This window comes from Schistocerca cancellata, chromosome 4 (genome assembly GCF_023864275.1).
Source record: "Schistocerca cancellata isolate TAMUIC-IGC-003103 chromosome 4, iqSchCanc2.1, whole genome shotgun sequence".
Lineage (NCBI taxonomy): Eukaryota > Metazoa > Arthropoda > Insecta > Orthoptera > Acrididae > Schistocerca > Schistocerca cancellata.
The window spans coordinates 111,917,278-111,942,055 of NC_064629.1; the positions used below are offsets into that span (position 1 = coordinate 111,917,278).

The 24,778-nt window shown below is 39.3% G+C and overlaps 1 protein-coding gene across 1 annotated transcript in view; it reads left to right on the forward strand.

Moving 5' to 3' along the window:
• Positions 1-17,048: 17,048 nt before the first annotated feature.
• Positions 17,049-24,778, forward strand: part of LOC126184673 (dnaJ homolog subfamily C member 2) — a 187,341-nt gene continuing 179,611 nt past the window's right edge. Inside the window, exon 1 of the mRNA XM_049927157.1 lies at positions 17,049-17,554. Coding sequence (XP_049783114.1) covers positions 17,491-17,554 — 64 coding nt within the window. The 5' untranslated portion in view covers positions 17,049-17,490. The remainder of the gene's footprint in view (positions 17,555-24,778) is intronic.

The following is a 24,778-nucleotide window of genomic DNA, read 5'->3' on the forward strand; positions in this document are numbered from 1 at the left end:
TTTTATCGTAACTTGTCTGCAAGGATTTATTTTGCATGATGGTTTGTGTAGTTCTCGAACTACTGTCTCCATACTTATTCGATGATACCTCTCTCTCTCTCTCTCTAAGCTCAGAAATTAATGAAACAACCTCATTCGAACGAGCTGTATTACCATTGGCAGCTGGTGCCATGAGCAATCACAGCCAATCTATTAGCTCATTGGGATCGTCATAATATATATATTGCGGGAATTGCTTGTTCACTCATTTATGCTTAATGTCAATACCATCACCGCTGTTATTTTCACCTTCTAATGTAGGTTTTGTAATGGTTTTGTATTTCACACTGCTTTCGCTTTTTGGTACTTCAAATGCTTTCTTATGCAGATCAGTCAAATGCAATATTTCACCACACATTTCCAAATCTTTAGCTGAATAATGTAGGGTTTCTGAGGGTCTGAGGAAAATAAGGTTAATTAGATCTGGTGTTCTCTGAAATTCCCTATCACCAATCCATATTCTGTTATCAGTTAAACTCATAGATTATGTGCCCAGCACGTATGGTTTTACCCTACTTACACTGAATATTCTGTCTATCTTAGCATGACTCTGACGAATAATGACGTCGACAGTAGCATCGTCATGAACATCACGTAATTTTACCGAGATCTGCCCTAGAGATTTGGTAACTGGCTTAAAGGTTTCTCTTAGTGTTTGATCCCACTCCAAATGTCCTAACCCCAGCAGCCATAATTTGTCTCAGCTATTTTGCTATGTGGATGGTTGAATCACGTGAAGAAACAGTGGAGATAGGAAAGACGTAAGAGTCACCTGGGATTTAGTACCACAGAAAATTGTGACGTATGTGAACCTGAGGACGCTTGATGAAAAATTCTATAGAGTACATGAAATACGTATACTCGCAATTGCTAATATGGACAACCATTAGCTGTGTAACTGAATAACGAAAATGAAAATTTGTACTGGACTGGGACTCGAACCCGGTTCCTGCTTATAGTGAGCGGTCGCCTTACCTTTTTTTTGTTGATCTCATTTTGTTCCTAATGATTCGTTCTATTTGTTCGGGTCGGACGTCCAGTGACGCTTGTTCAAGTTCATCGTCGTTCCATTAACTCGGTTTTTTTATTAGAGGGTGGCTACCCTCTGACCGAACACGCTGAGCTACCGTACCATTAGACTATCCATGCACGACCTAAGACCCCACCCAAACTTCCATATGTCGTCAACCATGTGTCACATACCATACGATCTTGCAGTACCTGTATTATTCCGAATTACGATGTCCAAAGGAACACTGCATCGTAATTCGGAATAATACATGCACTGCAATATCGTATTTATCTACTGACGCCGGGCAAACGGCTTTCAATTAAAATATCTCAACTGTACTGGAATGAATGTACGAGTACATGTTTTAGACACATGGTTGACGACATATGAATGTTGGGGTTCTGATTTGAGTCGTGCTCGGATAGCCTAATGGTTGGGGGGAGGGGGGGTTGAAACGTCCCCTTAGAACAATTATACATGACTGTGCTTAAACTGACACACAATGTTTTTAGCGCAACGCAATCTGACTATCAAAGATCCCTGCAGAAGAATGGCCCTGAGTAACATTAAACTATACCTTTCAGAAATCGCTTACCTCACAAAAATCTTCATTACTCGAACTACTGCAATACAGCGAGCGCCACTACTGCCAGCTAAATAAAAGATTCAAACTACGGAAGGCACTAACTACTGATGGGCATAGTTAGCAAATGAAAGATTTTAATAGAGAACAAACAATGTATTTACCTTAATATCATCACAAGTCATAATATATGTAATTTCAAAACTCCGCCATCTCTCTCCCCACATCCACCACTGCTGGCGGCTCACCTCCAACTGCGCAACGCTACGCGCTGTTCACGTCCAGCTGCCGCTGCCCAACACTACAATGGCAGACAACAATGCAAACTAGCCACAGACTGCACACAGTACAGCCAGTGATTTTCATACAGAGCGCTACGTAACGTTGCCAATAAGAAAACATAAACAGCCTACTTACATAAAGAAAACATAAACAGCCTACTTACAGGGTATGTCGGGATCGAGGCCCGGTCCGGCACAAATTTTCAGTCGGCTCCCAGCCGTGTTTGAAGCGGACGTGCGTGGGGCTCCGTGCGGCGCTCCGCAAGAGGTCCGTTGTTTACTCACGCGGGTAGTGGTATCGCAGTGTAAGCAGATCACCTCGAACGACGATGGCGCTTTCTTATAGAAAGGTCACGATTAAATTAACGTTCCATGCCCAGTACCGAAGACCGAAGGCATACGAGGTAGAGCGTTTTCTGCGTGAAGCTATGCACGTCGATCCACAGGAACTTCTCGGTATACATCTGTCGATCGTATCCAACACAGTTTACCTGAAATTTGTCGATGAAGCAGCGTGCGAACGGCTTATTGGCCGTTCCACCGATGGATATCGTTGCCACCACTCGGACTGCAACGTGAGAGTAGTGACTGTCGACCATGCAGGATTCGGCGTTCGGAACATACGAATCTTCGTGCTGCCGTTTCAAGTGCCGGCCACGCTTGTCATGAACACACTACGGCCTTACGGGGAAGTACTGTCTCACGCGGAAGAGAAGTGGCATACGTTCGAGACGTATCCTGTTCTGAATGGAGTGCCTCAGGTGCGAATCGAACTGCGCAAACACATCCCGTCGTACGTGACCGTTGGTGGCTGTCGAACGATCGTCATTTATGACGGTCAACCGCGGACTTGCTCAGGGTGCAGGCAGGAAGGGCATGTACGCTGCCTGCAGAGATGCCTCGTCCAGATACCACGTCCAGACACGACGCCTACATTCCAACCGATGACGCTGCTGATTACGTAAGTTGAGGCAGCGAGGAACATGACGGACGCGGACGTTGTTCCGTTCCAGTTACCGACCCCCGCGGGTCCGGTGTCCGTGACGACGACGCAGCCTCCATCGGAACCATCACCGTGCTCGACAGCAGTGAACACGTCTGCACTCCAGCCGCGTGAGGCAGGAGAGCACCAGCAGATCGATTCGAGCTCGGACACGGAGATGCGGGAGTGCCTACTGTTTGACGTGATCCACAGGACGCGGACTCGCATTCCCAGAAGACGCCCAAGCGACAAACGAAGAGGAGGCTGTCTGCAGGAAATGTTTCGCGAGATGGTGACGCGTTGCAGGAGGATGACGAAACTCTATCTGCGGCCCAGGCTGTGGACCCCACGGCTCCTGATACGCTGCTGGCAACGTCCGCCCAAGGACAAAGCCACATTGACGATGCTCAACTCATCGACGAGCCCCCTGGCCATTTTGTGGCTAAGACATCAAATTAACGTCATGCGTCGCATAACGCACCACACCTCCAGCTTGGTGATTGGGCGTCCCAGATTGAGATGGAAAAAATGACACCAGAATCGAGCGACAACCTGATGCCCGCGGCCGGAGGACCGTCGGACGGACATCTTGACTCTACCGATCAGTAATATCTACGGCGCTGGTGGTAGGGACGGTCGGACAGGCGACGTGGCACTTACTGGCTTAAATGACTGCAGAATATGTCATCGTACTATCTAACGACCCAGGTGTATCGGACAGGTACAGTCAGTGCCAATGGCATTAGTTCCGCGATCAAAACCCAGCTGTGAAAGGACATGATTCGGGCGGTGGACAATGATATCGTGCTTCTGAGCCCGTATGTTTATGGATACGCTTCTTTACGTCAACCCAACTTCCGACGGCGTTAGTGGTACGGCCATACTACTACGCGATGGCATCGAACCAACGGATGTTCAGTATTTGCCATCAGCGAGAGGCATTGCGCTCACCATCGGCGCAGTCCGCCTTGTGAATCTGTATGCCCCGTCTGGTACGGCGAACCGTCGAAAGTGAACACTCTGTTACTCCACTGAGGTAGCTTCATTGTTTCAAGGCGCTACAGAGCACTTCATGGTGGGCGGGGACTCACTCCCCTGAGGATCAGATCCCTCACCATGTCCCATGTCCAGCCCTTCAAGCTATGGTTAGGGATCTCGCTTTTCATGATACATGGACACTCATCCACAGCGACCGACGCGGATATACCCACTTCACCAGACACTCGGCCAGCAGATTGGACAGGATTTACGTCTTCCGAGGTCTTCGGGCAGCGACTGTCGGCGCCGAGCTGTGGCCCACTGCATTCACTGACCATCAGGCCTTCATCTGCGCCGTGACTCTGCCACGACAACAGACGAACCGTACTTGGACTCTTACAGTCAACATTCTCTGGTAAGAGGCTTGCCGTGTAGCCGTCACTACTGCTTGGCACAAATGTGAGCGACGGCGTCATACCTACGATTCCACGATAAGATGGTGGACGTACTGCGCTAAACCAACTCTTCGCCGCACGCTCATGGCGTATGGATGAGACAGGGCGCTTTGGCTCCTATCGACCTCTGAGTTTTACTATACGGTCTTGTGAGAACTAGCGTCGCAACAACCTTCGCCAGAGTTCCAAACTGCAGTCCACCGTGCGCGGCTTCTGCAGATTACGGCTGACAGATTGGACGGCACGCGGGTTCGAGCGAGATTGCAAGATTCCATCCCAGAGGAACGTACTTCCCTTTATAACATCGTCAGAGAACGGAGACATCGTAAGAGCGACTCATCACGGCAGTTATTTCGGCGGACGGGTAACGTGCAGAGACACACAACGCCATCTCCCGTGCCATCACAGATTGTTACCGCACTCTCTATGTAACAGATCAACAGCGTGACAATGAGACTGAGGACGTCCTGCACGACCTGCCACCTTCGGGTAGGGCGCAAAGAGACGCCACATTCTTGGAGGCTGTGACGTGGGAAGAAATGCGCATGGCCCTGTCGCGGGGCGCGAGAAACAATTTTATAGCACCTTTTCTGACCTGATGGGGTAAGTTTGGCGGCAAATGTGCTGCGAAATCTTGGATCCAGAGTTTACCTCCCCTCTCCCAGCCCCCCGCCCCCCGAATATTTGGACGGCATGATCATCTCTGTCCGAAAACCAAATGGGGTGCAGACCGCAAGACTTCCGGACGTTGACGTTAGTGAATTCGCATTATGAGCTGTTCTCCGGCATTCTTCGTACTCGCCTCCTCCCTATTGTCAAAGATGCCATTCATGCCGACCAAACATGTGTGGGAGGTGGCAGTAATATACAGGGTGTTACAAAAAGGTACGGCCAAACTTTCAGGAAAGATTCCTCACACACAAATAAAGAAAAGATGTTATGTGGACATGTGTCCGGAAACGCTTAATTTCCATGTTAGAGGTCATTTTAGTTTCGTCCACCTACGCTCAATGGAGCACGTTGGACTACACCTCCAAGACCTCTTGATGTGTGTGGGCCGCGGGAGTGTCGAGCAGCCAGTCACAGAAACAGTGTGGAAATGGTAGCATGACATCAAGCGTGCACCGTAATCTGCTAGGTGCACGTCAGTGGGGCACTACCCATGCGTATGGCTATCCTACAGATGTCTCCATGTGGTTCGGTACGGCAGCTGGTAGATGTTCATTACCAGACCTAGGACTCCCAACATGGCTGGTGCTGACTGCTGCCGCTGACTGCTCCCACAGAGTCAGGGGAGAGCGGAAAGGGGGGGGGGGGGCAGCAGAGGACCCTAACCCCCGGTGTGCTGTTAAACAAGGACGCAATTGTTTCTACTAGACAACATGATAGCGACAACAATACAGTTTTAGAATAAGCTCCACAACAAATTGTTGAAATTGTTATGTCAGAAGGACAGTTGCTTAAACTTATGGGAAATGCTGGCTTACAATTTTTTAATTTAAATAAGATAATGTACGAAATATGTGTGATTTCCTACCAAACTTAAATTTTAGGCGACAACTGTTTAGATGGTGACATAAAAGGGGAACACCCTGGAATTCTATACCTGACCTCACAGCAAAAATCAATACACCTCACACTGAATATAAGTCGGAGAAAATTTGTTTAGTAGCTCAGCGTGACAGTATGTCAATCCTAAGGGCCCAAGTTCGATTCCTGGCTGGGTCGGAGATTTCCGCTCAGGGGCTGGCTGTTGTGTTGTCCTCATCATCATCATCTCATCCCCATCGACGCGCAAGTCGCCGCAGTGGCGTCAAATCGAAAGACTTGCACCCGGCGACCAGTCTACCCCACGGGAGACCCTAGCCACATGACATTTACATTGCCATTGTTTTCAATTTGTAACAGTGGAACAGTATTTCCATTTTAAGTTTCACCTGTGTTATCAGACAGGTTTTCAAATGAATTTTCTAACCTACTACCACTGGAAATTGCTCTGTTTAATTCCAAACAAGAGTTACTAATTTCGTCTTTAATTCTGTTTACTCCTTCTGTATTATTTACCTCTACTGTTTCATTTACAGGCTGATTTAGCACATAATTTGGTTCCTCCCCTTTCCTTTCTGATATACAAGCTGCTTTCTTACGTTACTTGTAATTCTGATGGTGTATATTGTCCTTATTTTTTTATAAAAAAAGCGTGATTCACTTCTTTCTGCTACATAACCAGTGCTATATTTGAAATTGCATGACTCTTTGCAACATTTGCCAAAGTTTGAATTCCAACTGGTGTAAATCTTAGCTTCCCTGATCCTGATTTGTATGAGCATTTCTACTTCCATTCCAGTTACCTGAGATTCCATCTTCATCCCTACCTCTTTTGTTACTATTACTTCTCTAAATATACCTGTGATTATTTTGGTTATCTGATCCACTGAACCTATTCATTTGCTAATTATTTCTACTCCAATTTTCCCTCACTTAAGTGTATTCATGTTCCCAAAATTAGGTTTAACTCTTTTTCCTTTTCCCACATTAATTAAAAAATCATTTAAATTTCCTCTGTGCCAGATAACAGTAATTCTTTCACTATTTGAGGCGATTTGTTTCCTAACCCCAAGTTAATTGTTTCGCTACCCAACTCCTGATCAAGATATTTGAGTTTGTTTATCCATTATTGACAAAACTCTTTTACTATTCTCTCTCATGGTCATATTTTCTCCACCCCAAAACTCAGTCATGATGTTCTGCTGTTCTTCTTTGCACCAATATTCTTCTAGGAAGACCTCTCTGAATTCTTCCAAGAAGCACATTTACTTGCTACTTCTGCTGCCCAACCATAAGCATCCCATTTCATAAAACATCTTACAAAAGACATTTTCTGTCTTTCACCCCATCCCTTAGGTAAATCTTCAAATTCTCTAATAAAGTCCATAGGGTGTACATTCCCACAAGGTTCAAAACTGTTAAATTTTGTACAACTAATGAAAGATGAAACACATGATATAGAGTGATCACTTCCATCAACACTTAGATTCATGCCATTTTTAATTTCAGTAAATTTTGAATTCATAATATCATTAACTCCCAACATACTGTCCTTAACTACAGAAATACATTTATTTTCTACTTTACTTTCCAGATTTAGATCTGAACTATTCGCTACTTCTTTTGTCTGCTCTAACTGTGTTTTCAAACCATCTTTATTTTTCTTTTATTTTTTGTTATCCTCATGAACTTTCTGACAGTTAGAATTTACTGCTTCCATCTCATCCTTACACATTTTTACAACATTTTCCTTACTAGCTTCACAATGATTGGCTACTTCCTCCAACTAAGAATCTATTTCTGCGTGAGCCTCACTCAACCAGCTTTTGCAATCACTCCCTACTTCAGCAATAATATAGTTATATTTTATCAAATTTTCGTTTACAACTGTCAGCTCTTTCTTTATATTGACAATATCCTCTTTTATTTCATCCATGTTTGAATTCATTTCCCACACTATTATCCATACCACCATTTTGTTCTGTTTTAATTTTACCAAACAACATGTGGTGACTGACAGTTTCTTGTTTGAGATTACAGCTTTGTATCAGTTCATAGTTACTTTCAACATTACTTACATTTCTACCATTAGTGGACGAAGCCCTTGTCATTTCTTCCAAAATTTGACTATTTGTTTGACTATAATCAAAACTTATTTCATTATCTACCACTCATTTAAAATTTCTGTCGTAATGAGAAAATTAGGTACAGCCACAACACTATCATCCTGATTACCTTAATCATCAACAACCATTTTCTTACCACTAACACTCTTTTCCCTATCGGCCATAAGATTTAAATTAGAACACTGAATTAAACAAGTTACTGAAATAGCTTTTAAATACATCTACATGATGAATTTAGCGCTGTCATCTCAGGATCCATTTGGTACTATCTGGTACCATCTGCTACACCAACTCCTACAGCTCGCCAAACAACGATTGGTCCAGTTTTCAAGATGGCTGCCCTCTCAGCCATTCCAGGTTCCAGCAATTCATCTTCTATAAACCTGTCCGATTATTCATAATTCCAATGGTCCTCTTATGGTGTCCCATCTCACAGTCCAGCTCCAGTTATCTTTTAAAACAGTCACTTTGTTCCAAAAATTTTTTACTAGCCACTGCACATTTAACTCAGTCACACTCTTGTTCTCTACATGAATGTACACTTCATTAACAGTCATTTAATGTTTTATAAGTTCCCATGTAAAATACCTTAGCAAAGGGTTCCTAATGATTAGTCATTAATGTAAACTTCCACTTATATTACACTTAAAGTCATTTCATTAAATTATGTTCTCAGCACTCACTTGTTCATAAACAATATATCAGTTCTTGTATTGCTCCTGACTCGTCTAAAGAAGTGTATCTTAACACCATTAGTGCCACGTTCCATTAAAAATCACTTCTACACACTGTTATAAGTACTCACGAGTCCACAAACAAACACTATATCAATCCTGATGTTGTTTCTTGAACAGGGCACCATATGTAAGGATACAAGGGGGCCTACCTGTATAATAATGTTGCCTCTCGGTAGCTGCTCCACTGGTCTTTAGCTGAAAATGTTCATGATAGGATTGCATCTCTTAATAAATAAAAAGGAAAGCTCTGTAGTTCTTTTCAAATGTCCACACAAAATCATTTCACATATTTATTTATGGTATTTGATTCCTATCACTAAAGACCAAGCCCCATTATAGATCAAAAATGTTTATGCAGATCTCCTTGTACTCCCATTTGATGGATAACTTTAAATTATATTCCACCAAAACGATAAGAATCGTGAATTAATTCCTACAGCAGATTAACAAATTGTTTACAAGGCATACAGAGTGATTATAACAGTTTGTTAAAGGTACAGTGGCATGTTACTTGTTAAGTACACCTCTGATTGTAACAGTCACTGCTCATATTCTGAAATAATCATGAGGCTAGTTAAAAAACAACGCTACAGCACACAGTGTAGAAAAGACTGTAATCTCGGAGCAGGTTACATACTGACCAAGACTTAACTCCAAGAAAAATTAGAAAAGTAATTATGGAACTGCGCATGTTTTGTCCTTATATAGGCACACCCTAGAATATTGTGTGATTTTGGTTATTCGATCATTTTTTGAAATTTCCCTAGTTCAAATTATTCCTTTTTAAATAGGTGTAATAGTGACTGTCAGACTTCATTTATCAAATTACCGATATGAGCAGTAGCTGTTAAAATATACAGAACCAATTTATACTTACACTATGGGAATTCCAGACTTATAGGTATGGCATCCACATTGATTATCTCAATTTGAATATTAAAAATTACACACTCATTAGTTATGACAATTACATATTTATTACTGGTGTCATTTGGTTCAGAAAATTTAGCCCATCACTAGTATGTTAACATATTCCAGAAATTTATAGTGTTTGGTCACAATAGAAGCTGAAAGTTTGGTCTAGTTGAAATCTTTAATTAATTATATCTCCTGAATTAATTAGGTTTGAGTGAAAATAAACATGTCTTGGAAATGAGAAAAAACTCGTCTACAGTTTAGACATAATCTACTTTGCTGAATCTAATTATTAGCTCACTACATTTTTATGAATGCCTTCCAGATCGAAAACTTTGAAATACAATAACCTTCGAAATACATTACTTCCAGCTAAACTAATTAAGACCGAACATTCAGGACAGTGAATTGCATAATCTGAATAAAGGCTAATCCATACTGGTCGTTACAGCAATGTAATGTCATGGCATTGCCACATCAAGGTGTATTCACACCATCCATCACATCATGGCATGTAGTCAGTTCAGATCTCAACTCACATGACTGTCCTCACCCGTCTTTTCGCCAGAATTGTAGTCTTTGCAAGATGATTATCAACTGCTTTTATGCATGAAGTGCAGCTTGCAGGGAACAGCTTGTATATTAGAGAAGGAGGACAGAAGTGCAAAACAACACAAAGAGAATATGGGTCCAGAAAGTTTTATTACATGTCACAGAAGTGGAAATTCCCATGTTGTACAAGGATACAGTAGTTTAGGAACTTGAAGACCCATTGTTTCTTTTTTTATGTTACATAGCACCCAGAATTACTATAAAGAGCACAGTGTTACGAGCTGCCATGACATCCTGTGAAAAGCAGGTTTGTGTAAAGTTAAGTTTAGTTGCCACCAGTGCTAATTTTTGTGCAGTAGTCGTATATCCCACAATACCTTGGCTTTTAATAGGTCATACACCTTATTCGTACTGAGATTATCTAGTGAAACCACATAAGTATTGACCACTGAGGATTGCAACACTGTTTCACACAGAATCCCGAGAGCTATTTAACAATAAATAAGCCTGCCACAAACATATATTTAAACAAACAATTCTAATACATTACTTGATGTGTACTTCACAAAAGAAACATTATGCCACTGTTGCAGCACCTGAAGGTTTCAGTCCATTTCTTTATGAAACATCACACATGCCTGACAACATAGAAATAAATTCCACTTACTAATCCATATGATTCTACCTGCAGTGCTTTTTTCACTTCAAGTTGCCGCTGTGTTGCAATCCATCTCACTATAAAATATTAAATGTGGTACCCATATGTATGAAAATGACCATTATAAAAGTAATTTAGCATGGTCATGTCATGCAATTCAGACTGTTGCCTTATTGCTTCAATTAACCTTCATCATGTATTATAAAATTATAACTATTAACAAAAGAAATAACGAAACAAAACAATTTGTACAAACAAGGAACAACTCATATCAACCATAAAAACGACGATGAAACAAAATATGGAGATACGCACATGGACATGTATTGAGTGGATATGAGCTTCAGGATCACATGATCAACAATGAACAGGTGACATTGGCCATCAAAACTTTCTTCCTGAGATGCCTGGATCGTTCCATGATGTGACATGACATGATGGGATGGCCAGTGTAGATGCCGCCATTTGAAATGCATTTCAGAATTTTTGATGGGATGTGACGTGACATGACATGATGGACAGTTTGAACTGGCCTTAAATAGGTTTCACAGGGGGAATTAACTTACATTAGTCTGTAAATTCATGTAATGTGTGCTCAGATAACATATTCTATCATCAAAATTTTTGGGAAGAATAACAGCAAGAAAACAAAATAATCTGATATAGTTTCCAGCTATTTTAATTAGGAGTTTAGAAGACAAAGTGGTTCCTGTCGATTCTCTCAATAGGTGGGATTATACTAGGCATGTCCTTCACCTCAACAGGAAAGAGAAGAGTAAACTGGGTAGGAAAATAGCAGGATAGTTAAAGGGGGGAAGCACTGCCATGAGTTATAAAATGCGTGGTTATAGGGTTCAGAAAAAAACCTTTTTTAGGGTAGGAGGGCAGAAAGAAACCATGTTTTAAGAGAGGTTAGGATTGAGACTAACCTTCAGTTTGAGAAAGAAACCAAAAAACATATTTCTAGCTTCTTACATCAGCATAAACAGCTGTTGGTTAAGAATTTTCAACAACCACCAGAAATTTCAATTCTACCCAATTTTAACTCAGTCAATGTGAAATGTCAGCTATCTTTATTGCATCAAAATATTCGAGGACTGAGAAATAAAATTAATGAGTTAATTATCTGCACAGATGAATTAGAGTCATCAAACCCAGCTGACATAATTTGCCTCTCTGAACATCATGTGACCACTGGTATAGAACTTTTAAGTCTTACAGGATTTAGGTTAGCATCTCACTATTGTAGAGCAGAAATTGAGAAAGGAGGAGTTGCCACATTCATCAGGAACTGTCATAAATTTAAGAACATAGAAACTCATAAATTTTGCCTAGAACAGCATATGGAAGCATGTGCAACAGAAGTAGAATTTCACAAAAAGTCTGTCATAATATTAAATGTATATCAAACACCTGCAGGTAACTTTAATCTCTTCATAAACCACCTTGTAGTTCTACTGGCCCATTTAACAACCAAAAACAAAGAAATAGTGGTTGCTGATGACTTCAATGTAGATATCCTTAAAGACTCTCCCAATAAGAACTTACTTGAGTTGGTAACACTATCATTCGACTTAATTCCCACTGTAAAGTTCCCCACTAGGGTAGCCAATTGCTCACAATCAGCCATTGATACTTTTATAGAAAAGTCCAATGAACAATATTATATTACGAAACCAATAGTCAATGGCCTCTCAGAAAATGTCATGCAGTTTCTTCCGTTACATGTTAATATTGAACAAGATACAAAACCTGTTAAATCTGAGCCCAAGAGCGTAATTAATAAGCCAAAAATTGATTATTTTAGGACACTCCTCAGAGACATTCACTGGAGTGATATTTACAGTGCTCACGGCATGAATGAAAAATAACACTTTTGCTAATAATGTTTTTACCTTATTTGAACACTGTTTCCCCCAAAACTAACCAAGGTTAGAGCAAAGTCTACAAAGAAACCATGGATTACTCAAGGAATAGAGGTATCTTCTAAAACAAAAACAGAACTGTATCTGTAAATCCGAAACAGTTCTGATGTTGATACTGTACCACATTACAAGAAATACTGCAAAATATTAAACCCTGTAATACAGACATGAAAACAAATATATTACAAGGAAAAGATAGTCATATCAGATAACAAAATAAAGACAATATGGGATATAGTGAAGGAGGAGAGTGGTAGAACCACACATGAAGGAGGACAAATAGCACTAAGAGTAAATGATACAATGGTGACAGATGTGTATAGTGTTGCAGAACTTTTTAACAAACATTTTATAACTGTTACTGAAAAGATGGGGTTGTCAGGTTCCATAGATTCTGCTATGGAATACCTCAGACCAGACATTTCAAGTAATTTCCATAATATGAATTTGACCCTCACTGCAGACCCCAGCAGAAGTAATGTCCATCATAAAATCTTTAAAATCGAAAACATCTAGTGGGTACGATGAAATATCAACAAAGTTAACTTAAGAATGAGGGTTACGTAACATAACATATTAAGCTATCTGTGTAACCAGTCGTATGCAAGTGGAATATTTCCTGAATGGTTGAAATGTGCTGAAATTAAGCCACTGTTTAAGAACAGAAATAAAAAAAGCATCAAATTTCCGTCCAATTTCACTTTTGCCAGCATTCTCAAAAATTTTAGAAAAGGTAATGTACAATCAGCTTTATAACAATCTTATCACAAATAACATACTGGCAAAGTCGCAGTTCGGATTTCTAGAGGGTTCTGATATTGAGAAGGCTATCTACACTTACAGTGAAAATGTACTTATTTCATTAGACAAAAAGTTGCAGGTAACTGGTATATTTGGTGATCTTTCAAAGGCATTTGACTGTGTAAATTGCAATATCCTTTTAAGTAAATTAGAATATTATGGTGTAACAGGAAATGCTGCAGAATGGTTCAAATCTTACATCTCTGGCAGGAAACAAAGGCTGTTATTAGGAAAGAGACATGCATTACGCCACCAGGCATCTTCCAACTGGGAACTAATTACATGTGGTGTCCCACAAGGTTCCATCTTAGGGCCCTTACTTTTTCTTGTGTATATCAATGACCTTTCATCAGTAACATTACCAGACGCCAAGTTTGTTTTGTTTGCCACTGATACAAACATTGCTATAAATAGCAAATCAAGTGTAGTCTTAGAAAGATCATCTAATAAAATATTTGTGGACATTAATCACTGGTTCCTAGTCCATTCTTTGTCACTAAACTTTGAAAAAACACACTACATTCAGTTCAGAACTTGTTAGGGCTGTCCCAAGAGTATATGCCTAACATACGATGAGAAACAGATAGAAGAAGTGGACAGTGTTAAATTCTTGGGATTACAGCTTGATAATAAATTCACCTGGGAGGAGCACACCACAGACCTGCAGAAGTGTCTTGACATATCTCTACTTGCAATGCGAATTGTCAAACAAAGGGATATAAAAATGAAAAAGCTGTCATACTATACTTACTTTCATTCCATAATGCCATATGGAATTATTTTTTGGGGTAATTCATCAAGCCAAGCTACAGTTTTCCAGGCACAAAAACGTGCAGTAAGAGTTATATGTGGTATGAACTCAAGAACATCCTGCAGAAGCCTGTTTGGGGAACTAGGGATACTAACTACTGCTTCCCAATATATTTATTCCTTAATGAAATTTGTCTATCACTTTTTCAAATCAACAGCTCAATTCATGGAATCAATACTAGAAATAAGATTAATCTAACAAAGATTTAAAGTCATGTACCCTTGTACAAAAAGGTGTGCATTATTCTGAAACAATTTTCAATAACTTGCCAACAGCCATAAAAAGCTTAACAACCAATGAAATTCAGTTTAAGAGAAACCTAAAGGATTTATTGGTGGCCAACTCCTTCTACTTGATTGATGAATTTCACAGTAGAGCTAACTGATATATATATAAAGTACAATCTAACTTCTGCGCCATTTCAGTGCAGTAAATTATTCATTGAAAATAAATGTTGTAGTAGTTCTATAATATGTTTATTACCTTATAAATAAATAAAACATTTTTTAATTTTAAATTCAGAGCATTAATGCAATCTTAGTAAATGAGTGTTTGTAAAATGATTCTTTCAGATAATGATCACTAAATGAAATGACCTGTGGAAGGTACATTAATTTATTTGTTTTAGTTGTAAATATTTGTCATGTATTATTGTTTTTCTGAATAGTCTACATCCTGGAGTGCCTCCTCACTGTGGATCAATTGGAATAAAAGTAAATCTAATCTAATCTATTAGGATTGCGGGGGACAAACCTGCTTTGTCACAACTTGAACTATTAAAAGCCAAATACAAATTGGAAAGAAAATCTATAAATATTGAATGAGAAGTATTGAGGGAGATATGATTAGTGCATAAATATTTGCACTTGACAGGCAACTAAGCTTAACTTGAAACAAATAAATTTTTTATGAGGTGTGGTGGAAGCTCATAAGTCTCTCTTCTCTTTAAGCAATCCTGCCTGCAATTTGACCTAACAAATGAAAAAACTGGTGCTTTGACTTCTTAAAATTTTATAAATTACAAATTCCTCTGCCAAGAGCTCGTTGTATAGTGCGTGAAATTCCCTTCTGTACGCGAAATAGCATTTATCGCACTCAAACCCTTGTTTTACATTGTTTTGCACTTCTGTCTTCCATATCTAATAAACAACACATCCCAGAAAGCTGTAAACCATCTAAGTCCAACAAATGTCGTTTTTGAGAAATGAGCTACTGTGTTGTGTATGTGCGCTGCACACATACAAGCAGTTGAAAATCGTCTTGTGAAGAAGATCCAAATGCCCACAAAGAAACAGTTTTCGTGTCACATGAATTGACTTGATGTACTGTGATATTACAGACAGTGTGAATACAATTTAACATGGCAGTGACAGGATGTAATGATGCTATGATGGCTAGTGTATACTGGCCTTAACTGTGGTGTCTCCTATGGTGAAGTCTTTACAAACTGATCCTCTATAGTCTGTGTCCTGGCCCAATCACAAGGTTTTAAGAAAATGGTAACCAGGAATTCTGATCCCCGTTCACCCTGCAAATGTTAGCCTAAAGCTCTAGCATAAGGGCGACCTGACAACAAAACTTTCTTTTCTGTACTGGCTACCCACATTCTTAGTTTTCAATTTATTGTTAAAAATGTGTTGTGCCCTCTCTACATCTACAGCTAACTGACATCTCTTAACTCTCTGAACAGGAACTCCCTAAGAATAAACATGTAGCACTAAATATCTAGAATGAAAACTTAGTTTTAGTTATATCCAATGAATAATTGTATATTACATCATATAATTCCCTTTAAAAATTCGAAACTTTACATGTATTGAGACAGTAAGTATACTACAGAGATGATTCTTCAAACGCCATATTTCGCCGTATCACCTTTCCTTAATATCTGCGGTTTGTAGTTACAGAATGTACCTGTTTGCTGTATGCTAGTTGTGTTCTGAACGGTATGCTAAATATGATTCAAAGGATAGTAATGTGGCATATAACTCAAGGGGAAATCAGAAATAAATAATTGTTGTAATTTAACAATGATTTGTCCAAGACTCGTTGTCACCAGTGGAATGTCACTAACTAAACCTTTTATCATTCTGCTTGATGGCCCCAGATTCTTTCTTCCGGAAATCTGATTTACTATCCAATATTTGTCTCTCCGCGTCCTCTTTTAAATGTTTCTCTAACTTTTAGTTTTAAAATATGTGCTACCTCATTAACAGCTGCTCAAATGCTTTCAGGTGACTTTTCTCGTCCCTTTCGAAATTTTTTTATATATAAAAAAGATTAGGTTACGACTGCGTATTTTGGAATTTATAGCTGCTAGTGTTAGCAGGAGATACAAATATACCAGATTCAAACGCAACTGAAAATTCAGCTTTGTTCCATTTTCAAAAGACGCCATAAAAATTATTTTGTTTTTACATTGGGGTTTCATATTTGCTAAACATGGGCCTGCAACAAAAATCTCAGATATTAGAGTCTGCACAACGAATATGTAGACGTACAGGACTAAATTCTTTCCGAAATTTTTATATTATCCGTTCACTCAAAATGTCAAAGATCTTCCACATGTGAGTGAAGCTCTGTGACAGCGTGGGATTTTGTGTGGATTATTTTTGTGTTTGGCGTTGAGCATCTTTGAACATAACTTTGTGTGTGAGTGGGAAAGTAAGAATGAGCATAAGGGGATTTAGCGTGGTATTGTTTACAGTACATCGACAGTGTATTTAATGAATGTTGTTGGTTGTCTCTATGTGCAACTGAGTCAAATTATGGCTGTGATCAATATAGCAACGTTTCTTTTTGCCGATATGTGATAGAACTGTGAGCTTCTTTGACTGGAAACGAGCATGTACTTCGTGCTCTCTAAATACTGTAGATTGATATTGATGCGTACATGCAGAGAAAGATTTAGTGGAACGAGTGAAGCAATTCGTGTGCCTTGTTACGTACCTTACCTTTAAATTAATATTAGAATAGCTTGAAACTCAGGCCGACGTACATCGTAATTCAGCGCGCTTTTCACTTTTAAACGCCAGTATTCGTTGAGATTTATTACGGGTATTAACGATCCTATTGTTAGTGATCAATATGGAAGATACGTCATTTGTTTCGACTGACATTCCCGCTGATGTGAGACAAATAACAATTACCGGTAAGTAAGAGTTCGCAAAATATTGATATAATTTCTTCATAATGCTTGATTTCATTTGTTTTGTTTTTGGGGAGTGGAAGGATGGGGAAGAAGCTGAGTTTTTATGCATTTATTTCGCACGGTAGACGAAAAGCGAATCGTTTCAAAAGTGTAAGGCAATTGTCATTTTGTAATTGTTGTATTGCCTCATTACATTGATGATTCTTAGTTGGGAGCAGAGAGAAAATACTCACCAAACACGTGCACGTTAAAAGTATAGAAGCAGGTCAAATCATGTTATATTGTTTTATTTATTTATGTAACCAATTTTACTTCTGGTTAGAACATGGTGCGAATGAAATTCTAAAAATGGATCAGTTGTCAATGTCACTGTCCACTACTAAATTCGAAGAAGAACATGCTGTAAACCAGCTACGCATTATCGTGTCAGAGTAAATTTATTTGTCAGTCCTACGCGAAATTATTGTTTTCAGTGTTTTAATTCTTGTACTTGGAGAGGTTTGAAGTTCTGTATATTCACATATCACAAATGCGTTTTGTTGCCATTTTAAAAATAACAGTAAACAAGGAGGTGTTTCAAGACAGAAAAGTGTGTGTCCCAGAATCCGCCATGGAACACACATGTAAACATATTTTAAGTCAATTATTATTCTAAAGTCAAAGTTCAAAGGCTTTCAACTATTATGGTTTCACTGGCTACGTGCAGCGAACTAGGCTACTGAAATATTTCCAGTCAGGTTGTATCAATTGGAAGGCTCAATGATTCACTGTCAGATTCCTAATAAAAGGGCTCTCTGAGGCAATCCTCAAATGTATTACTGACTGAGGGACTAAAGAAGGGCTATTTTGTCAAAAACTCACCGTTTACTCTGCAAGGCATTACTCAGTTTGGCACAGATGCGTCTTTCTGTGACTTTGCGATGGTGCACATCATCTTACTTGTAGCTTCTTTCAGCCAACAAAAGGTAGACCAAAATTGCCACTTTTAAATTGTTGCACCTTCAGCAAGATATGTATCAAAGTGCTCATAAAGATCACCTGACCTACCATAGAAAAGGTTGCATGTAAAGCCGTGTCCAGCACAATCTTTCAGTTGCCAAGTAGTTGGCTACCAGCCATGTACAATCGGTAGTGGAATAATGTAAGATAGTACATCATATGAAAGATCCTCACAGATATGTTCATAAGAGTAGGGCCCATGAAGTTATTCAGCAAGTGGTATCAAAGATTCAAAATAAACTAACTATAGATTTCATGCAAAACAAGAGCTAAACAAAGTAGAAATGAAGATTAGGGTAATGAGATAAGAAACTCAATAAATTCGGTAGTAAAATTTTATCCACAGAATTGCCACACACTTTAAGGTAGTTCTGTCCAAGAAATAAATTACAATAATGTAGTCACTTGATGGTTATACTGGCACTAGAATAGATAGTGATAAAGTAAAACTGCAAATTCTGTTTTCTGAAATATTTCAGTCACGATAGACAAATGTGACTGTTAGATATGACAATACGTGATAGTGACTTTGAAAAACTATTAAAAGCACTTAATAGAAGCAAGATCTGTGAACTTGGTTATGTACCCATTACACACGACACTGAATATGCAATAGAAGAGCCCCTTTTCTGTCAAGGGTGATTGAAGTCACTGGAAATCCATGTAGGCTGAGGCTTGAAGAAGAGCTACAGGCTGTTACTTGTGACATCAGTTTGTTGTAGAATTATGGAACCCACAATGCTCATTTGTAATTAATTTCCTTTATACAAATGATTATTCAGTTTAACACCTCATCTACCCCTAGCGTGCCAGTCATATGGAGCTGCTAACATTAGCCATTAAAAAATACTGAATTATGTAAATAGTATAATAGCCCTCAGCTGCTCAGTATTATTGCTAATATTATTTAAAGGAGAGATTGCTACTCACTGTGAAGGTGACACATTGAGTTTTTGGCCAAAGTTTTCTTCAGGAAAGAAAAGAAAACACAAGCATGCACACCTCACACACGCGTGACTGCTGTCTCTTGGCCAGCCATATGTGCGTAGGTGTGCCTTTTTGTGTGCGTGCGTGTTTGCCTTTCTTTTCAGAAGAAACCGAGCAAGGTTGTGCAGTGGTTAGACACTGGACTCGCATTCGGGAGGATGACGGTTCAATCCCGCGTCCGGCAATCCTGATTTAGGTTTTCCGTGATTTCCCTAAATCGCTCCAGGCAACTGTCAGGATGGTTCCTTTCAAAGTGCACGGCTAACTTCCTTCCCCGTCCATCCCTAATCCGATGAGACTGATGACCTCGCTGTCTGATCTCCTTCCCCAAACAACCCACCCTTTTCAGAAGAAATCTTTGGCTAAAAGAACAGTGTGTAATGGTCTTTTTGTTGTGTCTGCAACACTGTGTGTCATGTTGGGTCGACAGAAGCGTCCGATCCCACGCGTCGGCTTTGACCCGTGACGTAAGGGTATTGTCGTGTGTGACGTCATGACGGCGCGGAGTTTGGTTTGAGTGTGGCTGTCTCCAGTTCTGTTTTATCTTATTTTGTTTACTTTTCTGATCTGTTCGTTCTATCTTGTGAGATTTTTTTTTTTAAATTTAAAAACGCTTACTACTTATTTTAATTATCTGTTTCCTCCAATTTCTGTTTTAGTTTATTATATTTATCTTTCTGATCTGTTCGTTCTATCCCGTGAGATTTTTTTTTTTTTTTTTTTTTTTTTTTTTTTTTTTTTTAAGACAAAAAACACTAATCAGCTACTGAAGCATCCTTATCTTCTATGGGTTGCAGGGGCTACGACCCCTGGGGAGGTGGGTGGGTATTCATGCATGGCTGTCTTCACTTACACGTTGTAGCTACGCAAGACGTCTAAATTTGTTTATATTTAGTTTGCCCACCCACCCAAAACACCCCATTTCCCGCGCTTGTCCCGTTAGTGTCATTAGGCTTCTTGTGGAAAGTGTGTGTGTTTGTTTTTGTTTCCGCCATATTTGTGACGTCATGGGTCAAAGCAGACGGGCGGGATCGGACGTTTCCGTATTTCCGTCATGTTTGCAGCAAGTAGCAATCTATGCTTTCCGTAATATTGTTGATATTCCAATCCAAACGTTCCAGTAGTATTGACACAGTGATGGTGTGTGACTATATTGTGCAAGTATTTTTCCAAAAATGTCACAATATTATTGTGCAACATTTATGTCTAGGACATGTTGCGACTCTCCTTCATAGTGAACATGTAGCGCTTCATGATGTAGTGCATATTGTGAATGAGATGCTTTCCTAACAAAATGCAAGCACAAATTATGTAGAATGTGTGAAACAAGTCTGAGAAGCTTTTTATGAAAATTTCAATGAACCATGGATTCTTTCATGGTAGCATAGATTTGTAAACCACTGTGTAATTTATCATGATCACATGCTGTTGTCTGTTCATATCTCTACTGAGCTTGTGGTCTAGTGGCTAGCGTTGCTGCCTCTATATCACGGGATCCCAGGTTCGATTTGTGGCTGCGTTGGAGATTTTTCTCTGCCCGGGGACTGGGTGTTTGTGTTGTCCTCATCAGTTCATGATCATCATTCATGACAGTGTTTAGATTGGATTGTGTAAAACTTGGACTGTGTAAAAATTGGGACTTTGTACAGCTGCTGATGACCACACAGTTGAGTGCCCCACAAACCAAACATCATCATAATATCTCTATTGTAAAAGGTTTGCGAACAAAGTGAAGCAATTATACTGATTGAAAGCCTACATGATCGTGTAACTCTGTTGTGACCACTGCAGCAAGAAAAATTAACATGTGTGTTCACTGGACAACTGAGCAGACCTCATTTTCCAATTTTGAGAACTGCTACAAGTGCAATAAACATTTCTGGTTACTGTTTCAACATCATTCTCTTCAGTTTCCTTTGCTGTTATGGACAAAACAGTACCTGGCATTTCCTGATCAATCAGGAATTTCATTTTTCCAGAAGTACCACACGGTACTTTTGTATTCATTGCCGACTCCACGTCCTGATCGTGTGTGTGTGTGTGTGTGTGTGTGTGTGTGTGTGTGTGTGTGTGTGTGTGTTACTGTTGCTTATTATGGACTCTATCAATTGTAAAGTAGCTCCATTCAGCATCTGCAGGAACTCGTGTCTACTGTAAGAAATTTATCATCTGTACCCACTCTTAGGAATCTGGTGTTTCTTGCTTCTTTTATCATGCCACATTGATAAAAAGAGTTCTGGCCTTTCAGCTATATATGACGAGTGTGTGTTATATACGTTAGGGTCAAACAAAGTTTGCTTTGACACCTGTATGCTTTGATGATGCATTATATAAGTGTATTGTGTTATTGTTGGTTTTGGTATTGGATGTAGGATGTTTGTTTCTAAATTGTTTGAATGTGCCATTATAGACTCGGACTTCTTGGATATTTTTTGTAAGAATAATATTGGAAGAGTTTGTGGCATTTTTAGTGAGCTGTTGTTATGTTGGCAGTTGGTGGGCAATAGACTCATTTTCCAGGTAGTAATTATTAGTGCAGTGTGTTGTTTATAGTTGGAGGTTTAATTTTGTTTTTTGTTAGGTATGGATGTTGCAACAAAGGGATGGATGATATATTGACCGCAGTTAAATCCCTACTGTCGTTTAGTTTAATTGCCGAGTGTCTGAAGTGATACTTGTGTAGAGAAGGTATGAGATTGATCAAAGTTGCTGCATCTTGAATGAGACCAGTATATGCACTGTCGGCGGGATAACATAATGGCGTGGTTTGAAAAGTCGGTGCCGACCATTCCAGATATTGTGTCGATGACATATTACTTTCGCTATAGCTAGATTGGTAGATTTCTGTACCTAATGACTTTGGTTTGTAAGTGTGTTTATGGTTTTCCCTTTTATTATTGTGATATGTGGGTTTATGTTCATAAGTGTGTGTCTCTTGTACGTCAGAATTGGTGTTTATGCAAGTTTGTTTCACCTACATTGGTGAGGTTAGGTTGTTGATATTAGTTGTATTGGGTGGGGAGGGGGTGGTTTTGTGGTACTGTGGACTTTGTTTTACGTGTATAGGCTGAGTGAGGTGTTAGATACCGGAATAGTTGAGTTGTGTGTGGTTTTGTGGTGTCATGAATTTCAGTTTTATGGGTAAAGTGAAATTTCTGATACCAGTTTATTTCAGGTTTTTTTATTTTGGTTTTGTTGAATACTGAGGATTTCATTTGCTTAATTTTTGTGTTGGCATTTGTTTTGTTATGTCGTCATTATTTGAGTTGTCATACATTTATTTTGCCCTACACAAAACCCCGTAATTCCTGTTGTTGTCCCATTAGTTTTATGTTATTTCTGCTAATAAATATTTTTGTTATTATTTGTGTCTGTTTGCATGTGTAATGAGTCTTGAAATAGGAGTGCCCGCTGTCATAACGACATCACAAATTTAAACTAATGGTGCTACCACTGTATTTGCTTTTGTTGAAATCTATGTTGTGTTCGCATTTTGCTAGAACTTAAGGTTCAGTTTTTAATTTGTTGAAGCTAGTGTAAGGATGTTGTTGACATTTCTGAGGTATGCGAAATCTTCTAATATCATTTTTGTGTACTTAAACCGAAAATCAGAAACTCTTTAATGACAACCTGTCTTATCCAACTTCTCCGATGTCACAAATTAAAATTCTTCCATCATGAAAACAGCTTTTGGTTTGCCACTTTTCAAATTTAAACTGAATCCTGTGATATTTCTTGCTCTTGTTGATGCTCAGTTTCAGATAACCATGTATCCACTTCTGAAATTCTGAGTATGAACTGAATCCAGTCTTGAGAGATTACTTTAACTTGTTCCTAGCTTGGTAATAGTTGTGTAATGTCCCACCGCCCTTTGAATTTTTTGTAGTTTATATGTGATATTTCAGATTCACCTACCCATAGTGAAGAAGGGAACGATTTTTATTTCTACACTGGAAATTAATTGCTTCTTTTCTTGCCTCTGGTTACGTGAAAATATTATCCCATTGGTTATACGAAACTGACTCTTTGCCAATCTATGAGCAGTACTGAATCACTGCTGTGACTGCCGCTTGGCCTTATCTAGAGTTAGACCAGCTATGCTACTCAACAGTCATGCACCACAACAAAAACTTTTGGCTGAGTTGGAGGAGGGAGCAAGGGGACCAGTATCACACTCACTCCCAGCTTTGTCATAAAGTTATTTTAACTGTAAATTACACACCTTTAAAATGAGTACAAATATACCAAAATTTGTCACTTTTACAATAGTGGTCGTGTTTACTGAGATCCTGTGCAATAATCTGCAAATGACATTCAAAAATAAACTGATAGCAAACGATGTAAATTTTTATCTCACATAGCTTGATCAACTTCATTTACCACCAGTAAATGTCTGTCTTCCAGGTTATTTCAGTGTCTTCATCTCTGAGGGCATAATTTACTATAAATTTCTCATATTGGACACTGTTGAGGAGGATCAGTTATCCTAAACTAATAATATCACATGGTGTGCTGGTGGGTTTTCCAGAAAAACCGGTATTTCCACATCCATAATTCTTTTGATAGCTTGAGACAGCACTTTTCATGAAGGCAGTTTCCAGCCCCTGTGAAGATGGTACCCTGTGAATACTTGTCAAAGAGTAAAGGATTTCAGTTGATTAAAAATACCAAGATTATGGTATGTGGTGTACACATGGGGTTTTTTTAGCTTAGAGGACCCCCCCCCCCCCCCCCTCTCTCTCTTTCATTCCCCAAGTATCTGATGTGAATTGCCTGCCAAAATTGAAATTACAAAAGCTACAATGTTCATCCTCACAGATAAGATATAGAAAAGGTATGGTATTATGAAACTGCTGGAGTATCCTAGACAAGGTACCAGGATTGGTATTACTTTTTGAAGGTTGTTATGCCCAGATGGTATTAGGAACAGAAAGTTGGTTTAAACCAGGTGTAAACAGCAACAAAATCCCTAGATCATATTGGAATATTTATCATAAGGGAGGGTTTGTCGCTAGTGGTGGCAGCGTATTTATTGCAGTAAAGACCTTGATAATATATAGCTAGGTTTTCATGGTTTCCAAATGTGAATTAACCTGGGTGAAGTCCATCAAAGGTCGGTCAAAAGTGGTAATTGGGTGCTTTCATAGACTGTCTGGATCAGAAGCTGTACTGGCAGAGTGCTTTGGAGAGAATTTGCAGAATATCATTAATAAATTTCCTGATCATGGCATTGTAATA